General features: G+C 32.6%; 2 protein-coding genes and 2 pseudogenes across 16 annotated transcripts in view; 3 read left to right on the forward strand and 1 right to left on the reverse strand.

The window, feature by feature from the left end:
- LOC137810831 (P-loop containing nucleoside triphosphate hydrolases superfamily protein) overlaps window positions 1-10,002 on the forward strand; it is a 29,344-nt gene extending 19,342 nt beyond the window's left edge. For 12 of the 13 annotated variants that reach the window (XR_016518488.1, XR_016518486.1, XR_016518485.1 and 9 more), the window contains 5 exons: window positions 3,248-3,302; window positions 8,335-8,460; window positions 8,590-8,703; window positions 9,466-9,582; window positions 9,670-10,002. Coding sequence is in view for 8 of the 13 variants with exons in the window: in XM_068612293.1 (XP_068468394.1) it covers window positions 3,248-3,302; window positions 8,335-8,460; window positions 8,590-8,703; window positions 9,466-9,582; window positions 9,670-9,735 (478 nt within the window). In the remaining 5 variants the exon portion in view is untranslated. Of the gene's footprint in view, window positions 1-3,247; window positions 3,303-8,334; window positions 8,461-8,589; window positions 8,704-9,465; window positions 9,583-9,669 lie in introns of those variants that run through there. The other variant, XR_016518487.1, reaches the window with a different exon arrangement.
- On the forward strand, window positions 618-1,451 carry LOC150029033 (uncharacterized; annotated as a pseudogene).
- LOC150029034 (uncharacterized) lies at window positions 1,391-2,214 on the forward strand (annotated as a pseudogene).
- A 1,439-nt stretch (window positions 10,003-11,441) lies between the features above and the next one.
- STL2P (SEC12P-like 2 protein) lies at window positions 11,442-17,830 on the reverse strand. Of its 3 annotated transcripts, none has more exons than XM_068612297.2 (11): window positions 17,412-17,830; window positions 16,978-17,078; window positions 15,744-15,897; window positions 15,022-15,113; window positions 14,774-14,873; window positions 13,491-13,566; window positions 13,294-13,414; window positions 13,015-13,131; window positions 12,518-12,582; window positions 11,669-11,750; window positions 11,442-11,551 (listed from the first exon to the last, which is right to left on the reverse strand). In XM_068612297.2, the coding sequence occupies exons 1-10, from the start codon at window positions 17,730-17,732 to the stop codon at window positions 11,671-11,673; spliced, it is 1,227 nt and encodes a 408-aa protein (XP_068468398.1). In that variant the 5' UTR covers window positions 17,733-17,830; the 3' UTR covers window positions 11,442-11,551; window positions 11,669-11,670. The 3 variants fall into 3 exon arrangements, with proteins under 3 accessions (XP_068468398.1, XP_068468396.1, XP_090154460.1); XM_068612295.2 differs by having other exon boundaries at window positions 11,669-11,753; window positions 17,412-17,829; XM_090298334.1 differs by lacking the exons at window positions 16,978-17,078; window positions 17,412-17,830 and having other exon boundaries at window positions 11,442-11,753; window positions 15,022-15,118; window positions 15,744-15,885.
- Window positions 17,831-22,249: the final 4,419 nt, after the last annotated feature.

The raw sequence follows: 22,249 nt of genomic DNA on the forward strand, positions 1-22,249 counted from the left end.
GGATGTGTGTTTTAGAAATCCAAATGCTGCAATGGAGAAAAGAGAGAACAATTCAAGCAAACTAGTATTAATAAAGAAGCATGTGACAAGAACTTAAAGGCATCAGTTCATCAATATATTGCTTGATTTTGGTATGAAGCAGGCTTGTCATTCAATCTTGTATGATTGAAGAGTTTTCAAGATATGATTGATGTTGTAGGTGCTTATAGACCTAATTTGTCAGCTCCTACCTATCATGAGATTAGAGTTCCACTCTTTAACAAGGAAGTTGAGTAGATCGAAAAGTTGTTGAAAGATTATAAATTGCAATGAAGCAGACATGGTTGTTCTATCATGTCAGATTCTTGGACTGATCAGAAGCAACAGTGTTTGATTAACTTTTTCGTGAACTCTCATGCAAGGACAATGTTTGTCAAGTCGATTGATGGTTCTAAATTTTTGAAGATAAGAGAAATTCTCTTTGAGATGATTGTAATTATGTCTTGGCTGGTAAATTATTGGAATAAAAAAGACATAATCCTTATTGGAAACCTTGTGCTGCTCATTGTATAGATTTGATGCTTGAAGACATCAGAAATATTCCTTTAATAAAGAAGACAATTCAAAGAGGAGTTAGTCTTGTTAGCTTTATCTATAAGACAATTTACAAATAAGAGAGAATTAGTAAGACATGCAATTACAAGGTTTGCTACCTCTTATTTATCATTACAAAGATTGTATCAAGAGAAGGAAAATTTGAGAAAAATGTTCACTTTAGATGAATGGAGCAAGATGAAGTTGTATATGGAAGCTAAGGGGAAAGAAGCTACAAAAATTGTTCTTATGCCTTCATTTTGGAATCATGTTGTATTTACACTCAAAGTCATGACTCCTCTTGTTCATGTACTTCGTTTGGTTGATAGAAGAGAAAAACAACTGAGTTATGTATACGTGTGTATATATATAAATAAAGCAATGGAGAAAGCCAAAGAACAATAACAAAGTCATTCAATAACCATGAAAGTAAATACAAGGATGTATTTACAGTCATTGATAATAAATGGACATGTCAACTTCATCCCCCCTTGCATGCAGCTGGTCACTTTTTCAATCTAGAGTTCTATTATTCTAATTCAGAAATGGAATATGATTTGGAAGTTATAATGGATTGTATGCTTGTATCAAGAGGTTGGTGCCAAGTAAAGATGTGCAACAAAAAATTTTAGCTGAGTTGCCTATTTATAAGAGTGGAGGTGGACTGTTTGGTGATGATTTTGCCAAAGAACCAAGGAAGACCACAACCCCAGGTGAAACAGTTAAACACTTTCTAAATTGTGTTAACATATAAATTTTATCATACATTTTAAATTACTTTTTTTTTTTTACTTTTATAGCTCGCTAGTGGAAGAATTATGGGCACGCAGCTCCCAACTTACAAAAGCTAGCAATCAAGATTTTAAGTTTGACATGTAGTGCACTAGGATGTCAGCACAATTGTACTGTATTTGAGCAAGTAATAATTATTTTTCATGACAAGACTCATTCCATTATTATCTTGTAGGATGTAGAAAGAAATTAATTCACATTATACTTGCAGATTCATTTCAAAAAAAGGAATAGGTTGGAGCACAAAAGGTTGCATGATTTGGTTTACGTAAAGTATAACCAACAACTTGCTCAAAGATGCAATATTAGGGATGAAATAAACCCTATTGTACTCAATGACATTGATGAGTGCAATGAGTGGTTAGTGGGACAAGTAGATGATGATAATGAAGAGGGGGGAAATGAGTTGGTTTTTTGATGATGATCCCACTCTTAATTGGGCAACTGTTTATGAAGTTTCAGGTGTTGGAGAACCAATAATTTACACTAGGAGACAAGCAACCAATAAAAGAAAGTTACCATCAAGTGGTGATGGTATTGTCATTGGATCTTCCCATGCTTCTAAGAAAGGTCTAGCTACAACCTTATCCTCAACAAGGAAGGGCAAAGACAAGATTCAAATTGGGGTTGGGAATGAATTGCATGATAACTCTGATTCTGAGTTTGAAAAATTACTTAACTTCGACAAAAGTTTCTCTGAAGGGGAAAAGGAGGAAGAATATCCTCATTAGATAATATTGAAGACAATTATGTTGTGATTGAAGAAGAGTCGGATAGTTAGAAACATAAGACAATTTCTTGTGTTTAATTGTTACTTTATGTTTTGAACTTTAAATTTGTGGTGTTACATAAGATGATTTGATTATTGTTATTTGAATTTTTAGACATAATATAATCTTTAGTTATGATTGTCGCTTTCATTATTTTTGTATTTTTTTAAGTTATTTATATGTATGTATTATATTTCTTTGGACTGCAATGCTTCCGCCATAACACGTTATGGTTTTCGTTATACCTCTACAAAGGATTTATGGGGTCTCCGATATGATCTGTTATCCGATATCGATAACATTGTATAGAATAAGAAATATATGGGCTAAGCCCATTACATAAATAGAAATATCTAACAATATCTATACTATCTCATAATATCTAACAATATAGAAATGGAGTGAAAACTTCACTTTACAAACTGGTTTTGTAGGGTTTAGTTAGGTTTAAAATTCACTTCTTAAGGTGATATCAAGCTATTTAGAACCTATCATAGTCAAGTTTGTTTGGCATCGTAGTCTCACGTTTGAGATGTTCACTCCTCAGCATGAGGGGTTGTGTTTTAGAGTCCACATCGACCAGTGATAAGGCCAAATTATAGAATAAGTGGATGCAAATCTTACAAGTCGATTTTATGAGGTTAAATTAGGTTTAAATGCATTTCTTAACATGGTGTTAAAGCCATTCAGAGTCTATCATTGTCGAGTTCATTATGGTTGTTGTGCTACTACTATTGGACTCCTATTAGACCACCCACAAATTTCTAATCTCATGCTTGAGATGTTCATTCCGTGATATTAAAGGGTGTGTTGGAGATCTCACATCAGATAGGAATAAGGCCAAATTATAATATACAAGTGGGGTGCAAACCTTACCTTACAAGTTGGTTTTGTAGGGTAGAGTTAGACTTAAAATCCACTTCATAAAACTTTAAACTACTTGATATTATAATCTATAACAAATAGGAAATAGTGCATATAAATAGTTATGATTACTACCGTCCTGTATTATTATTTTTCACTCCATCACTTGTCTTTTTTGTTTATTTGTTTCATAGTTGGTATAATTGTTTATTATCGATGATTTATTGATCAGTGGCATTTTCTGTCAGGTATCAAGCAGTTGCTTATATTGAAGCATCTGCATTCATCTATCAAGATGGAAAGGTTAGTTGATTTATCTTGTGACTTACATTTGATTGAAAATATAGTATTTCCATTAATTATACGATAGAATTTACGAGGCTGAGATGAACTTGTTCCTTATTTTCTTTTTTCCCAAACTTGGCTGAATTTTATTATTGTTCATGTTCACTAGAACTTTAGATTAGATTTGTATTTTATTGGTATTTAACAACTTTGTTTGATGTAAGCATTGTGAATGTCAACCTGGCAACTGAAGATTTTGTGTCAATTTATCCAAGTATATATGAACATCATTCTCTTATTATAGAACGAGATTTTAATGTAAAATTTATCGTTGAAAAACAAGAGAGATGCAAGATTTAGGGGGATGACCCTAATTACTTCAAAATGGTTATACTAGTTAGACCTCTATTTACAAAAAGGCTATGACTAAGCAATGGCCCTTATTCTCCCTTCAATTTTGGTGTTTGCGTACAAATAATTGTACTTTGCGGTTTTCCTAATTGCTGAGCAAGTTAGTAATAATACCATATTATATTTCTTAGCATAATTATAAAAGGATTCACCAAGCTTTCACTACTTGATGGTGAGAAGTTATGGATTTTAATTTAAAAAATGACAAATATTTACTAAAAAGGTGTATTATTTACTAAATTGTTTATTACATAAATTTTCCCTTTACATATAGTTGAGTACAAGAAGGTAACAAACTAAATGAAATTCTAACAAACTACACAACACCCAAATAGTGACACGTGCAACTAATTAATTATAGTTAGAGAGGACTTTTGTAATTGTGTGATTTATATGAGTACTCCTATTTATAATGAAGAAGAGGTACAATAATAAGGAACAAAATAATACCTAATAGTGAGAAATATTTCCCTATCAAATTGTATGTCTTCTTGTAATGTTGAAGATCCCACATCAACTACAAATATGACCAAATTAGAATATATAGGTGGGTGCAAACCACACCTTACAAGTCAATTTGTAAGGTCGAGCTAGGTATAAACTTAATTATTGAGATGGTATTAGAGCCATTAAGAACTTATCCTAGTTGAGATTAGTTGGGCCTATCGTGTCACTTGCTATTGAATCCCCCTCTATTCCCACGCTTGATGTCCTCGACGGGATGAAGTGTGTTGTTGATCCCACATTAATTAGAGATATGATCAAATTATAATATATAGGTGGATGCAAACTTTATCTTACAAACTAGTTTTTTGAGGTTGAGTAAGACAAATTCAATTATTGAGATGTAGCCCTTTAAGGATTTAGTAAATATTTTTTACAAATTGTTTAGTGGAGTTAACAAAGTCTTCTTAGTAGACGATATCATCTAGGGTCTTTTAATGGTTTCCCCTCACCTAAAAGAAGTTTCACATTAGTGTTGGATTGAACACTTCTCATAAGGCTAAAAGTTCTAGCAGATAGTCAGGGTGCAACCTTTTCTATTTAAGAGTATAGCCATTCAAGTTCTACAATTCAAATGTGACTAGATGCACTTGGTCTCTCCACAAGACAATTGATGGTATTTGTGACAATCTACCCTTAAGCAATTGCCTCCCTGGTAATCAAACTTGTAATCTTGGCTCAGATACCAATGTTAGATCAAGTGTTTACCATTAGGTCAAAAAAAGCTATAGGTGATAGTCATAAAAGTGTTGCTTGGGTAACAATCAAGTATGCCATATTTAGTGAGAATGTGTAAGGAATATTTTCACCAAGAAAAGACAATGTTAGTGAATGATTGGGAAACTTCAATGCCGAGAAAATACTTGAGTGGACCAAAGTCTTTACTTTGAAATTGAGTGTGGAAATGATACTTGAGACTAAGGATCTCGTCGTAATCATCCTAAGTGTTGAGGATATCATTAACATACTTGGTCAAAATAGATGCTTGAGGTGAAAGATGGAGTGATCAATTTCACATTGAATCAAACCAAACAAAAGCAAAGTGAAGTTGGAATGACCAAACCATGCTTGAGGCGATTACTTCAAACCATAGAGATAGCAACAAAGACTTCAAACGAGGCTTTTTACGTCTTATTGGAGTTTGCCATGAAAGAAGACATTTTTTTATGTCTAATTGATGAAGAGGCCAATGACGAAGGACAATCATTGTGAGAAAAACATGAACATAGGTGCTTTTGGTTACCGAGGAAAAATGTCACTATAATCAAGTCATCCATGTCATCCGCAATGGACGGGGACTGCTCCTATCTATGGTTCGACACTTTGGTTTAACATGTCTCAATTCTTACAATAGTCATAACAAAGACCATGTCCATGGCCACTACGTCATCGAGTAGATGTGGAAGAGGATCCAAAAGTATGTGGAGTGGAGAGATGCAACAACTGTCATAAGTAGCACTAGTGGGTCTCTATAAAACCTAATTTCAATCTATAGTAAGGTTAAGAAGAGCAACAATGATGAAGACCATCAAGTGTGTCTAGGTATGTCTGCATGTCCATGTTTTGCAACTTAATGTTCATTAAGCTATGAGGACATTGTATAAACGATGAACATTATTAGAATGTAGTTTCTTGGATTAGTCCACATATCAAAACAAGTATTAAAATCCTGAATTGTGCTTAGAGGTTGAGAGCACGGGAAAACTAAAGAACACTACATGGAGAGGTGTCAATCCTCTTCAAACATTCTGGATTGACAGTTGGAATGTTCATGATTTTAGTTGTCAATTGGTTATTCCATTGAGTTTTTCACATTACATAAGGGGATCACTAGTGAAGATTACAACAGAGTTAACAAAACTTGAGTAGCCCATTAAACACACCAAAACATTCATGAATAGGGATAGAAAATCATGCTAAACCAAACAACAATAAAATAGCCAAAAATTAAGTCACTAGAGGTGGATCTCAGGAGGAGAAGGATTGTTGGAGGAAGGCTCACGTCAAAAGTGAAATAGGGTGCCAAAACATATGGAATGTGAATTACATGTGCCGGAGGGTGGTGGCATGTGGAACGGATGACTATGGCAAGGCAGGGGCATAATTGGTTGTTGAGGATGGCGATTCTAGTTGTGTGATGTGTTGGCGGCAGATTGGATGATGACTAGGCATTGGGTGGGGTAAAAAAAGTATAAATATGATACCATAAAGAGGATTGCTTCCAATTATTTGATATGTACAAACATGACTACTCTTATTTATAATAAAGAGATACAACAAGGAACAAAATCAAGACCTGACAATGGAAAATATTTCATTATCAAATCACATTGTATCTATATAGTCGAATCTAATAGTTATAACAATAGCATACTATACTATATTCTAGCATCCCCCCTACAAATGTCTAATAACTTATGTTTTTCTATAAGAGTAGTGAACCACAAACTATTTATACGAGGTATTGTGAGTATATTAGTAACTTGATCTTGAGATGGAACACGAAGAACAATGAGGAGGGAGTATGCTTAAACCTTATCCCTTGCATAAAACATATCCAATTGCGAATGTTTTGTCCTAGAGTGTAGTATTGGATTGTGACTAAAAGGAACAATGCTTTAGTTGTCGCAATGTATGTGTGGAGTAGAACATTGAACTTGTAACTCTTGAAAGAGTGAATTGAACCTAGAGAATTTGAGGCAGCAGCTGCAAGGCTTTAGTGTTCGGCCCTATCACTTGAATTAGCCATCATTGTTTGTTTCTTGGACCACCAAGAAATCAGATTGGGTCCAAAGAATAGTTAGGCACGAGATGTTGACTTGCGGTCATCAACATATGAGCCCAGTTAATAAACATATAGGGGGTAAGGGTTTTTCTAAAGACTAGGTTGAAGGAGTAAGCCATACTGAGAAATGCCCTTGAGATATCTTAAAATACACTACAAAACTTGCCAATGAGAAGTCAGAGGTTGATTCATAAATTGACATACTTTATTGACACTGTAACTGATTTCAGGGCAAGTGATGACAATGTATTGTAATGCACAAAGCACAGATCCATATGGAGTGTGGGATTCTCCAAGCTTTCGCTGGGAATTTCTTACCCATGTTTCGAGTAATTTGCTTCCTGTTGAGAATTATTCCTCATGCTTCTCTTATCTCTATTGTCTCACTTGCTCCCACGAACATCACCCAACTCCTCGCTTTCTACTCTTTCACCGTCTCCCAACAAAAAACCAATTTCCAGTCAGTCTATTCCATCAAATTTATAGTCACCTCTATCTCCCAAATTTATAGTCACCTTCAAATTTTGTTCATCCTCCAATTTTGTCCATCTAGGTGCAAACACCCTCCAATTGTCAACGACGCTTGGTCTTTGGTTCCACTTCCATCTGGTAGGAAAGCTAATGGGTGTAAGTGGATTTTCAGGATTAAACAAAATACTAATTGAACCATAAAAAATTATTTGACCAGACTTGTTGCTAAGGGATTCCATCAAATTTGTGGAAGTGATTTCTTTGAGACCTTCTCACCAGTGGTAAAACCAGTTACCATTAGCGTAGTTCTCACTCTAGAGGTTCTCCCACCTAATAGACTAGTCTGTTGAGTTGGACTCTTCTCTTGTACTTAAGTCCTAATAATCTCTCTCTATACAGATCTCTATTTGGTGCTTTACAATACATCACCATCTCTCACTCAGATACCTTGTTAGAAATGTAGAGAAAGAAGAGATCATAAACTTAAAAGTATATCATTTACTAAATTTATGAACAGAAAGGCTCTATCATTTACTAAATTTTTTATAACAGGAAGGCTCTCTATCTAAAGCTGAATACTAATGTAACAGACTAACTGAAATTCTAACAAACTACACAGCTGTCAGTTAGTGACAGGTGTAAAATAATTACAGCTATAATAGTAGCCTATTATACTATACTGGACCTGCGTAATATATGCGTGCATAAATCCAATGTAATAGATGAGCATGATGCAACTACAAAAGTAACTTTCTAGTTAGCTATGTCACTGTATGGGTTCTTTTACTTCTGTTTGCCGTGCTAAAATTTGCTGCATATGCATATTGGAATAAGTTATGGTTCTTCTATCTTACATTATTTTTTCTTTTATTGAGGTAGATTTTAATTGAGGTTGATCACCTTCAAGATGTACCTGGCCCATACATTCAGATAAAGGGTGTTAATAAAGATGCAGTAGCAGCGGCTGGTTCAATGCTTAAATTGGATACTTCATATACGACTAAGGTATTAAATTTCTTGCTTTATTGTAGTTAATCTTTTGTGTCTGGTGCAGATTGCATGTCCTGGATCAATTATGTCATGGATGTCTATAAGGCAGTTACTTACTATTGTTCTAATTTGTTACTTTGGTAGAGTTATCTTGAAATAATTTTGGAAAGACTACCGGTGATTGAAAGAACTTCTGGTGGGATTAATTCTCAACAATCAGCAAGGCTGCTAGAGATTGTTGAATTTATTCAATCTCAGGTAGGCCTTTACTCAACAGATTTCAGTCTATTTATTTATGGCTTCATCAACTACTAGCCATTTAATTTAAGTATTGAACTTGTTGAAGTTTTAGGGATATAGGTAAAGATGGTGTAGGGATAGAAATTGTGAATAATATTCTCATGTAGTTTTTTGATATGACGCAATAGATAGTTATTTTGTTTGGATAATCTTCTCTACAAGCCAGGTTTGTAAAACCAGATAGGACTCGGGAACCCATCCCTTGTTCCGGGTTAGTTGTGGTGCACAAAACCGTTATTAAACTGGTAAAATATCAGCTCAACAAAGAGTTAATAAATTTTAATTTTAATTTTTTTTTCCTTAAAAATATAAAAATCAACCAAAAGTATTAGTTATTTACTATTCTACAGTAAAGTTATTATTAATAAATATTGATGTATAGTGTTGACATTTCAATTTAAGTGTGATACAAATATTTTTCTTAAAACTTTTAAATGTGACATCAAAATGTTAGTGCAGCCTATTTAAAAAAAGTGGATGCTTGATATTTTGATGCGTGAAATGTTTACCATATATAATAGAATGAAAATCCGTACCTAGTACTTTCTGTTGGACACATCCAAGTCATGTTTATCGCGTTCACAGCATCAGATAGTCGTTAATGAACCATTGATTTCAAACTACTGCATATTGAATGTACTGAATCTTTTCTGCATTTTTTAAGCTTGAAATATCATTTCTAGGCATTATCATATAGCGGTATTATGTTGACACAAACAGGGGAGTAGCTCTGCTTCGGAATCCTCATCAGGTAGGGTAGTCTCTCCAATTGAAGGGATTATTGAGGAGATGCAATCAAGGATTAAAAGACTTGAAAAGTGGCTAGCGATAAATACGGTACTCCCAAAGCCCTACTTCAAAGTCTTTGAATTCCCTTTACTTATCTTGTTTTAATTATTTTGTTTACTTTGATACTGTGGGCAGGTCCTATGGACATTTCTGATGTCTGCCCTTGTTGGTTATTCACTGTATCAAAGGAGGCGTCAATAATGGTCTTGTGGAAATTTTCTGCTTCATGCACTCACGTGTCTATACGGGCCCCATTTTTTAAAGTGGCTAATCTATAAACTAACTATTGCCACTAATCCAATCCATCGATTTTAGGTTACATTTATCAAAGGTTAATTGTTGATTAATCCATGCTTACATAATTTAGTGACCAAAATGAGGGAGATATTCAAATTGTAAACAATGGAAGTATTATGATTCAACACGCCTAAAGACGTTAATAACCACAAGCAAGAGAATTGTCTGCCATTCAGCAAATGGCTTTAGACTGTTCGATGTTTATTGGAAATTAATGAGGTATCTGGGCTGTAGAACTGTGAATGCTCATAAGATCAAAGATTATAATTTTAAAGTTTTCGCATTGAGAAGGCCTATTATAAAAAAAACTTTTAGAAGAGCTACACCTAATTTCCGTCTTCTATTTTCTCTTAAATCTAATTGTTAAAGTGCTATATGTTATAATCGTTAGATTAAGAGAAAAATGTAGTGTTATTTTGAGAATAAATTGATCCTTATTATATATATATATATATAAAGAATGCTTTCTTATAAGAAAAGAAAATATAAATCTAAATTGTTTAAGAGATACTCAAAAAGTCACTACCTTTTATCTCATACTCCGATTATTTAAATGCAATTTTTTTTACAATAATGAAATTTTTTCCTTAATATTTTGCACATGCAAGTAAGAATTTCCCTTTGAAATATAATATGAAATAGCACTTTATCCGTTTATTCTTTTTAAATATTAGTTAAAGTATTTAACCAAATGAATTTAATAATTTGAGTTATGAAAATTTAACTGGAGAGGACCTCAATCTGCCGTTCACATGTTTTACCACTATCTTTAGATTCCTCATTTTTTTATAGGAACAAATTTATTTTACACTAAATTTTTTTTCTTCCACTTTAGAATCCCTTTTAATAATAAAATACATTAATTTTACAATCCCTTTTAATAGTAAAATTTATCAATGAGTAGGCAACTTACGGGAGGTGATGGATCTTAAATTTATCTTTATTAAATAAGTTACTCTTTTTTATACAAGAAAACAAATAATACATTCATCAAATTAATTTTAAGCAATTCAATTAATAATCCTAAGTTTATATATTTAAATTTTCAGCAAAAGTCAAGTTTACATATTTAAAAAATGTCTATAAATTGTTAAATATTTATATTAAATAATGAAAAGTAGTTAAATATTTATATTTATCCATTTTCTGAGAAATAGTTTACATTATTAATAGATCAATAAAAAAACATTTATTTACAATAAATTGAGAATATAAAAAAGGCAACTACTCTTTATTCTTTCTTTGCGTTTTTCATGCTACATTCGCTATACGTAATTGTGAATATCGGATAAGCGAACTTTATTTAACGTACTATCTGGTAAGGAAAATTGTACCACCGTCATCATTCGTTAATGTTTAGCTCGATAAAAGTGAAAGTAAATAATTTACCAACAAATAAGAAAATATATGCTTTCATTACAATTAGAAGTTGCAGTAAAAACTCAGCCATGAAGTCTTCTTTATTGGTTGAACCATTTGGCAGAATTGGTAATCGGTAATCACACTCCTTATAGCAAATATTTTTAGTTTATGGACTATTGACTACACCCGTGCCCTTGGGGTATTAATCAGTGAAAAGCTACATAAATAACATCAAAATAGCCAGCAAGTAATGAACAACAGCTCAATTCTACCAGGAAAAATTGTACAAAACAGGTAATGTAACGATACAACCCATGTTACAAGGCGTGTTTTAGGGAGAGGTTTGTGTCCAAGAACTCTTCATGAATATGCCAATATAGAAAAAAAGTATCAGTAAACCCCTCAAAAAATGAAAATGCATCAAAACTAAAAAGATGCTAAATATTTCATATTGAAATAAGCAAAATCTTGGAACCTTCATTTTTCAATTCCTTGCTGGAGAAAGTACGCAGCAATAGCAAGTAGGATGATAAATACTGCAATCCACAAGCTCAGCCCTCCTTGAAACAAGGAGAGAAAAAAGTTAGTCGAATGCAAAATTGGCTTTCTACTTGATAACATGATCAAATACAACATCCATTTAGTAAAGTAAATTATATATTTTCTTGAACGGCGAGTCTCTAATTTCTTTTGTAAATTACTTTTTTTCCGGTGGTACGGTTAGTCAAATTTGGAAGTTGTTACCTTCTTTGCCCAAATCCAGCAAGTTTTTGGATAAGCTAAATCTTTGTGAATTATCTATTTGAACAGAACTCTCAAGACACACGACTGAAACATGAAAAAGGGGGGAGGGGGATCTACGGCGTGAATGGTGAATATTCCACCAACCACGCTACAATACTATTTTATATTACTTATTTTTCCACTTTAAGCTAATATGGCCCATTTTCAATTATAGCAGGAATTGAAAATTTAGACTGGTCAGATGTTTAAACAGACATGTTTTCGATACCTAACAGTCTAATTCCGAGTGTTATTGATAGTACAGCATTGTACCCAATGCACAAAACATAGTTATATAAATCTTCACTTGCAGGAAGAACACATCCTTCACAAGCAGCGTGCTAAACTTTCTAACTTTTCTGAAACGTTGTCATTTCAACAAAATCTTGGCCCCCTAATGTTCCAGGTTAATTAAGTTAAAGATGGATAGGCTGAAAGGACTATACACTAAGTACAAAGAATTCTGCAAAAACAATTATGTATCTGTACAGCAAGAACATGTAGAGTTAATCTGTGAACAAACTATGAAATATACACATACCAGTTGTCTTCTCTTCAATTATTGTTACCCTTGCACTTGAATCCATTGATACTGAAGCCAAAGCCCTAAGTACAAAAGCACAACTATGACTACCCTTAAACATGGCATAAGACAGCAAAGGTAAATCCATTTTGATATTTCAATGTGTAACTTGGTCACTGAAAAACAACAATTATAATTTAGCCCTGAATTGTAAACTGTACAACAATTGTGTTTTGTCGTTAAGTTTTGTGGAACCATTTTGTCATTAAGCTGTAATGTTTAAGGACAAATTTGACAGAGTGGTATCTTTTGAACGTCAATTTGGCATTAAGTTGTAAACTTCAAGAATCAATTTGTTAATAGAACTGTCACAACTTTTATACATTTTGAGACTAAATAAGAACATTCGCTCTTTGAGGAACTAAATTGTCACCGGTTTACATATTTAGGAATCAAAATGGTCATTTATAGAACAGAAAAAATTCGAAGGGAAATTATATATACATAGTTCAAACCTTGAATCAGGGGAGAATGCTAAAGCAGTTACTATGCCAAGGTGAGCCTTTTTTATCATTGTCTGAATCCGCATATTTGTTGAATTTACAATTACAATGTCTCCTGAAGGTGTTCCACTGCATGGAAATCCATCAAAACAGATGAGATAAGTTAGTCAAAGTGCACCCTGAGGGCTGAAGGTAAGCACAAAAATTAAGGCACCATTTTCTTCGAGGTAGCTTAAGAAACGATGGGGTTGCCATCATAAGTACTAGAAAAATACAGATTACAATATGTACCATGCAAGAATCTTTCCATCAGCTGAGACATTAAATGCAGAGATTGCATCACGAATAACATACTTTGAGCCCATCCTTTCCCATGTTTGTGTATTCCAGGTAAGGATGCTTCCACCTTTATCTATATACAACAATGAAAACTTGTGTCAGTTAAGAGATACAAAAAGGAGATAATTTTTCTCTGCAAAATTATTTACCTGTCATGGCAGCAATATACAGGACCTGAGTCTTGTCATTTGTTTGAGAAAATCTGCAAGAGCTAAAAGTTTCACGCTGCATAATTCAACAATATATCATTAGAATACATAATTATTGACAAAGCAATCACAAGTCAAAAGTCAAACATGTGAATAATATTGTAGCACCGAATATTCCATGTTTAGCCTTGGTGTTAGAAAGCAGTCTTAATAATGATCATCGCCCCTAAAACTGCCTCAGTTGCGGTCTCTGTGGAGGTTGCCTTCATTGTAGACTTAAGGGAAGTGTTTAGTCACATCTACTAGAGATGTAACTTAAATAGAGTTTATAAAGTTTGAAGACTCCTCATGTAACAAGTTGATTTTGTGGGATTGAGTTAAGTCCTAAATCCGAATCCTAAAATGATATCAAAATCTATCTTAAATTCATTGTTGGGCAACCTTCACTTCCATGCATGCTCCATGCTGAGTAGCCCTGGACATGAGCTGCTCTAATTACAGTCCTTTCTACCCTGCCTTAGTAGTAACCTATTTAGAGGTTGTCTTAATTGTGGTATCAAGGGTAGTCTTTAGTCTAATAATCCTAGAAAACTAACTTTTAAAGTGAGGATTGTCCAAGCTTTAATTTAAGTCATATCTCTCATTAATGTGGGATAAACACCACCCTTGAGGGCCCACAACTAAGGCGGGCTAGGGATAGCTACCATTAAGGTGACATTAGGCAATAGAGAATTTTCCCCCATTTAACATGTTGAACCAACCTGAATCTTCTAAAAGGAACATTTTATTTATAAAAAAATATCTTAAACTGGGCTAAGACATATATTACTGAGAGGGAAACAAATGTATAGCACATGTGATCTTATGCTATTCTCAGAAACAAATGTTTTTAGTCTTTTTCTCCCCTTACTTTAAGTAATAGATGAATAAACATGTAGGTCCGGGATAATAATTGATATAGGAAAATTGTAAGCAAATGAATATTATACAATATATAATAAGTAAAAAGGTTTTAACACGACTGTATGAAACAAACATTATGTATCATCTAGAGTCTAGAAAAATAAATATTAAATATAAATTTTACTGGTTAATTGTGATTTATACATTTTTTATATCACTAAATATTATGTCAGTATGAAGCACAATCCATGACATAACCAAATTTCGTCAATTATCAAGAAGGAAGAGAAAAATTAAAAAATGCACATAAAGCTATCAAGCCCGTGCAAAGTTTAAGTCATATTAACTTTCTGTTCCGGTAAGATTTATCAATTGCTCACATTTTCATTTGGTAGAGAAGATAAGACCATTGATGAAGAAACGTCCCAAACCCTGCAGGGGCCACCACTTCCCAAAGAGGCAAGAAATTTACCATCAGAACTGCAATACAAGTAAAACCAAACTGTAAGCACAATCCTTTGCAAATAATAGGGTTTAAAGAGGTCTTTGTTATGTTTGTCGTTTTTCTTTCATGAATTTAAAAGAGTAACATATCTTTGAAATGCTTATGCTCCTATGCACATCAAACCTGAAATGCAAGTCCTTCACAGAAGAATGAGCATTAGACTCGTCGAGAATAACTTCCATGCTAGGCCACTTGAAAACCCTTAGATTACCATCCTGTACTGCACCAAATTACAATATCATACAGCATTCCATTCCTTGATCAACAAATAAATTCTCTACTATTTAATGCTTATTTTTCAGAAGAATGAAAGCATTGTAATTCTGTAATGCAGAAAATTTAAAGCATATGTATGACGTGCAACCATTCCAACAAAACAAGTTCCTCATCATTTAATATTAGTTAGGAAAAAGTGAAAAAACAAACAGACAACGTATCACACCATAAAATAAAATTGAAGCAAAATAGGGAAAGCAAAGGTTACATTTTTGACAGCTTTTGAACCAACGTCTGACAAATAAATTTTGATATTTGCCATCCCTTCAAATTGGGTTTTCAGTAAACATAAACAACTCTTTGATTGAATGCATATTTTCATTTGACTTTGTAATACCATTTACTTACATCAAATTCTTCTTTATGAGGATTTCACATTGGTATCCACTTGTATGAAGCACAGTAAAACAAGTTTGGAATTTGGATATTAATCAATTTATATATATTCCTAAGTTGAAAATGAAGTGCAGAAATAGTTAATTGGTGGAAATATTTTATGTTGCTAAAAGTTAACATCAATCTTATAAATTGTTTCTTTTGACTTAAGTAAATATAAAGGAAATCCATACCTCCCCACCAGCAGCTAGTGCAGTACCATCATTGTTGAATGCTAATGCTAATTGTTGTCCAACATCCTCCAATTGTGTGAGCACTTTATCTGACAACTTCAGACTCAACTTATGAATTTCAGAGCTCTTGTTTTGATGATCCCAATCAAACCATCTGCATGAGCAAGGAATAATACTGATCATGGTATTCTATAGCTAGATGTAATGTAATTATAGAACAAAATCAAATCAAAGTTTGTTGTTGGTCTAAAATATCAGTTCAGCATGCAGATTATGGACAGACAAAAATATTGTTACTTCCCTCTTTTTACATTATTCTTGTTTACACTTCATTAAATGAATCACTACTTTCCTTTAGTTAGGGGAAACACTAGGGAAATGTTTGGAGAATTTACAATGGCATACACAAAATCGAGCTGCCAATCGCCAAAAAAATTGATAAAAAGGAAAAGAAAATGATAATTTTCAAGATATTTTTGTACATTGATGCAACAATGTGCTTTTTTTATTTTGCCTTTATTTTTTTCTGAGGTAAACAAATTTCCCCAAAAATAAGAACTAAACAATAGAAACTCCCAAAAATCCCAATAGTTAGCAGTTCTTTCATTAAAACTGTTGTCCAGAAAATATGGCATTTTCATATGCTGATTTTGTCAATCTAACTTCGTACTGATACTAACAGTAGCAAAATTCAAGTTATCAAAGATTCTCTTTCGTCATTTCTATGGTCTTAGATAGAACTACTAAAATACCACACTGTCTATTGGGTTTCTCATCTTCCAGTTCAATATTCTGTAATAGACGATAATACATAATGTATTTAATTAAAAATTTCCAGAGATAGAGTTGTCGAATTAAACGGTTGAATTACTTCAATCTATTCGAAGCTAACGTCTTTACATAGTTGGTCAAGGTAAAAAGGGTTATATGATATACATAACTAAACTATATAGGGTTCACACAGTCCTCAACATTCTAGACAGGTCTTAATACTTCTGGAATTGTATCTCTTTGTTGAATCATAAAGCATGCAAAGCTGACAGTTTCGAAACTGTAATTGTATTTCCTACCTTGTATTTCACACCGCTAGGTTGGGAGCACGAAAATGAAAATTTCTTTGCACATGGTAAAGTATAGATGAAAGATGCTTTCATTTTCCAATTGACACATGGATTTAAACCTAGAAATGAATTCTATACAGATATTAAGAAAAGAGGTGATGAAAAGCAAAGACCTGCAAACCTTTGGCGTTTCCATTGCACAAATAAGGCCATCACCCTGAGATTGAAGTGCCATCCTATAAGGCAACTCGGAATCAGTTCCTAACTTACACACCTGAAATATTGATAAGGTTTCTCAAACAAGAAGGTTTAGCATGATAAACACATGAACCGCATCTCCGTACAATCTTAGACGAACAACAAAAAATTAATGAATCTACTTCTAACGAATCTACTTCTACAAAACGTCACAGAATATCAAAATCAAGCAACTAGAGCAGATTCCTCACATTCTAACGAAAAAACAAAGCAGTAATCTACATTGCATCACACGAAGAAGATCCCAATCCAAACCAGATCCAATTCCTCTAGCTTCGAAAATTTCGCCACAAAATTAAAATTCATAAGAATTGCGTAATCGAGTGAGAAGCAAAAGGAATATTCGTACCGGTTCGCTAGAGAGAGAATTAGACTCAATATCGAAGTGCGCAATCACCAAAGCATTAGGAATACCGCTGCGACCTGCTCCACCGCCACCGGCGAACAGCACGTAGTTACCGGCGATCGACGAAGGCTCCAACTCCGCCTTAGTCGGCGGCTCTGACTCCGGTTCGGTTGAGGACGCAGAGTTATGATCGGAGTCGTTGGAATCATCGGCAGTTTCAATTTGGCGCGATTTGATAAGATTTTGGGGAATCCAAGCAACGGAGTAGAAAGGAACGCCGTACTTCTTCAAGTTAGGAGGGTCTGGGATTTGTCTTTTCCCCATTCTCTCTCTCAACTTTTTTGTTTTGGCGTGAATTTGATTCAGCTGCGTCACGTTACTTGTTTTCTCAAAGGGTTATTTGCTATCACCATAGACACGGTAACACTTATTTCAATCTTTCAAACGCGCTTTTATACTCAACTCAAACATTAAGCCTATCTTTGAAAATAAAAGTAAAACATTATGCATTAAACATAATTCTACATGTATTTGAAAAATGGAATATATATTTCCTTTATAACCTTTTCATTTTCATGATACGTATGCGTCCAAAATTATAAATAAAAAAATACTGAAGACAGAAAGCACAAGAACGAAATGCTTAAAGTATTTTATTGAAAATGAAATTATTGAAACAATAATTGTAACAAAAATATAAGAAATGGATAAAGCATCTGAACATAAATTAGTGAAATGAAATTACTAAAAACAATGATTAACTTAATCATGACTTAGGAATTTAAGTAGGTGCTTATAAGTATAAAACCTTATTACAACATACAAGAATAATATTTACAGAGTACAACGTTTAACTACTCATAACTTCCAACAATTTTAATCATTGATAGTTTTCTTTTTATATTCTGATATTTATTCTTTAAAATTTGTCATTTAATAATTTTATTTAAAACCCTATTTCGATTATATTGAAGTAATGTGAATGTTAATAATAAATAATATAATCTATTATGGTCACTGTAGGATTAATTATGTCCATTGTTATTTTTGATAAAACAATTAACTTGAATTTCTTTTTCAAATAAACACTAAAATTGTTCTTTTCATAAATGTGTTAGAGGATGTTTTGATGAGATCTTAAAAAAAAATTCAATGCTTAAGTAAGTAATAGCACCTAATGGTAACATGTGCTGGTAAGATTTGCGTATATGATATTATGATAATCATTAACTGACTTAATATTGATTAAATGACGGTTTAAGGATTCTGTTTAGACTTAAGTTGGTCGAGAGGTTGTCAACCATTTGACAACCGACAATACATATGTAATTAGAGGTCAGTTTTAGAATATGCATAGTCACTTTTTTTTGAATGGTAGACATTTCCAACTTTATGACAGATAGTACACCAACAATCCATAAATTCTTTTTATTTAGATTAACAATTTAATGATTTTTAATTTTTATGTGGCAAAATAATTTTTATAAAGTAAAAAAAATGAATTTAAACAAAGGAAATATTTTAATATTCACTTTTTAAAATTAATTGATTTTCAAAGTTGCATAAGCACATAATTTATACATATTTTCTAGGTTTTGTGATTTTAAATTAAAGAAACTTTGCATAAATACAAACAATATCTTAAAACAACTCATCGAGAAACATTTGAAAAATGAATTGGAATTGCTAGAAATTGTGCTTAAAATTAAAATTTAGAACCAACTAAGTTTTTTGAAATTTTTTTACTCAAAGGCTTGCAAGAATATGTTTGAAATTTAAAGTTAAGAAGAATAGAAGCAAAATTATCAGAGTCAATATTCAAGAAATTAAAACAATAACATTGAATATGTAGATTGCTACAGAATTAGAGTACTGTGGCTCCAATTGCCATTTTCACTTTTAGTGGTACATAAGTATGAATACTTTTAGTGGTACATCAAATCTTTATATACATAAAATAATTTTCAATAATTATATTTCCACGTAGCACCTATACTATATTTGTGGAAAGTTCACTCATTATTATTATTTGAAGAAAATAAGTTGATTTAACAGTTAGAACCTACATTATAATTTTAAATTCAATTTAAGTAACTCTCTCTTCCAGCATATAACCATCATTTGTAGTCTTCAAACAATAACTTCTTTTTCATTTGTTATCGAAATAAGTATTTTAAAATGTTAGGTGATTTATCTTTGAATGTGTTTTTGTGAATTACTAAAAAGACATTATTAGACTTAGAATAGTCGATTATCAACATAGTTTCTAAGATTGGAGTTTTCACTATACGTGGGAGATATTAGCATGAAGCGATTGTTAAAGATTTTGGTCATATCTGTGTTAGCACTGAACTGCAGGGTGTCGAGTTTTCCCACAAATTTAGCATGTTAGTCTTGGAGTATTCCAAGAATTTCTTAAAGAAGAACTCCAAGAACTACGTGAGCTAGGTCTAAAAGACGAAGAACGAGAAAAACGAAGAAGTTTGGTGGTCTAGTGAAGTCATGACCACCATGATTGATAGGAGAGTTGAACTTTGTGTTTATCAGTATTAAGGTATGAAGGACTCCAGGTAGTAGCAACAACATTGGTCTGAATAATAAGAGATCAACATATGGTGTTGTCAAAACGTTCTTTTTATGTATGAAAAAGAGTCTTGATTTCATCCATAGTGTAGAGTCTCTAAGAGACATATAGAGGTGATGAAAGAATCATAATCTTTGGAATGGTCATTAAGAATTACCTCAATGCATTCATCATTGAGATAAATTCTTTAGGGACCAAAATGAAAGTTTATACCTAACATCGTAACAAGTTGTTGAACTTTTTAAGAACCCAAATGAAAGTTTATACTTATCACCATGATAATTAATTAATGATGTGGATTTTTATTAACATTTTCACTAAGAGAAAGAGTGATATGTTACACAAATATTTATTTCAAAGACTTAAGTGCAAATTTCTTTTTCAAGGACTAATCAACAATGCATAAGTCTTTTTAAGGATCAAATTGGACATTTACTCATTTTAATTTCCTTAACAAAACAAAGCATTTGAAGAATGAAATAGTAAATTGTAATAAAAATAAATGTATTTTAGTTTCTTTAAAATTTGTTAAATTTCATATCCAATCACATTTGTTAAATTTATTGCTTAATTTGTGTTTTTCTATATAATGTGAGATTCCAACTCATTTGAACTCTAACAATGTTTCTCTCAAGTGTGAATCCCTTTTAAATTGTATGTTAACCTCGTGAAAAAACTTTGATAACACTTAAGAAAAAATCAACTAATAACAAATCAATAATAAAATACTAAAAATGTTAAATAAATTTCCCACCACTTACAAGAGTATGATAAGACTATGAATGCAAATCGAACACATAATAAAGAAAAATTCAAGAATAAGAGAAAAAAAAACCTACTGTGAAAAATTATTTAATGTAAAGATAAGATTTAATTACCTTTCATTCCTACATTTAGGGCCAATATTCAATTTAGTATCGTGGTTTTTAAAAAAATCAATTTCGTCCATATGTTTTTTAAAATGTATCCAAAATTATTCTTTTTGTTAAGTCGCACGAAACGACATTAAGTGGTGCTTATGTGACAGAGATAAGGGATTATGTGGATTGTCAAGTAGGTGTCACATCGTTTTGGGTGATTAGGGTTTCAAGCATTAGATTGGATAGGTGGAGATTCATAAATTGTGGCCTTTAGGGTTTATGTGCGTAAACGTTTTTGGTTGCTGCCTTGTTCACAGAAACAAGTGAGTTGACATATAGGAGGCTCACCGTTTGTGGTGGAGTCCGGTGATTGAGGATTCGTTGGTTGGGGAGGAGTAATTAGCGTTTGTGATTCGTTCGTGGGTGTAGGTCTGTTTGTGGTGGAAATGTGTGCCTATAGGTCTGCATCTGTATCATCATGCAACTATAATCAAATGGAAGTGCAACAACAACAATCTAATTCTAGCCATGATGGAAGGAGTAAGACGACTTTTGTTGCTCCCATTTGCAATTGTGGGGAATTTGCGGTTTTGAGAACAACAACAACTGTCAAAAATGGTGGGAGACAATTTTGGGGGTGTCCAAAGTACAAGGTGAGATGTATTAAACTGTGGTTTATGAAAAAAAATGCATTGGTATTGATTTTTTGGTTATCGTTTTGTCCAATACAGAGTAGGAGTGGCGTAAGTATGAGATGCAATTTCTTCAGATGGTGCATTGAAGATACTGGGGATGACAAAGACAGAACTATTGCTAGACAAATAAACAAGATTTGTAGCTTGGAAAAACGTCTGAAGATGTCAAGAAAGTGGATTAAGATGTTATTAGTAGGGTTGTGTGTTGTAATAAACATTTTAATGTTGACTATTTTCTTAAAATTCCCATGAGTGACGTCAATGTATATTTTGGTTGGGATTATGATTGAATGAGTTAATGTAATATGTACTAGTGTGTTGAGTTTATTATGTCCATTGTGTAATATGTATCCCAAAATCTGTATCAATGCAAAATGAATTTTAATGAACGAAATATTTGATGTTCTGACAGACACTGGATGCATCTTGAATAGTAGACATCATTTAGCAAGTGGTAGACATCAATATCTAAACACTAATTTAATAAAATAATTGAGTGCAGATTTTAGTTTAAACAATTAAATATTTTTTATCCAAATGAAATAAGTTTATTATCAATTTGATTAAGTTGAAATGTTTTTAGGAACTATTTACACAATTTATAGATGCACAACAAAGCAGTTTTGACAGCTAGCAAAAGTGATTACTAAGTTTTACATTAGTTGAGCAGGAAGGAGAATAATAAATGTTCAATACAAATTT

The sequence above is a fragment of the Phaseolus vulgaris genome, chromosome 2 (assembly GCF_051622355.1).
Source record: "Phaseolus vulgaris cultivar YP4 chromosome 2, ASM5162235v1, whole genome shotgun sequence".
Taxonomy (NCBI): domain Eukaryota; kingdom Viridiplantae; phylum Streptophyta; class Magnoliopsida; order Fabales; family Fabaceae; genus Phaseolus; species Phaseolus vulgaris.

Bases quoted from the DNA above. Each gene is read 5' to 3' on its own strand.
- STL2P (XM_068612295.2), bottom strand. From the start codon at position 17,732: ATGGGGAAAAGACAAATCCCAGACCCTCCTAACTTGAAGAAGTACGGC. The intron at 17,079-17,411 runs GTACGAATATTC...TCAATATTTCAG, and splicing joins ATTCTCTCTCTAGCGAACCG to GTGTGTAAGTTAGGAACTGA. The intron at 15,898-16,977 runs GTCTTTGCTTTT...TTGCTCATGCAG, and splicing joins GAAACGCCAAAGGTTTGCAG to ATGGTTTGATTGGGATCATC.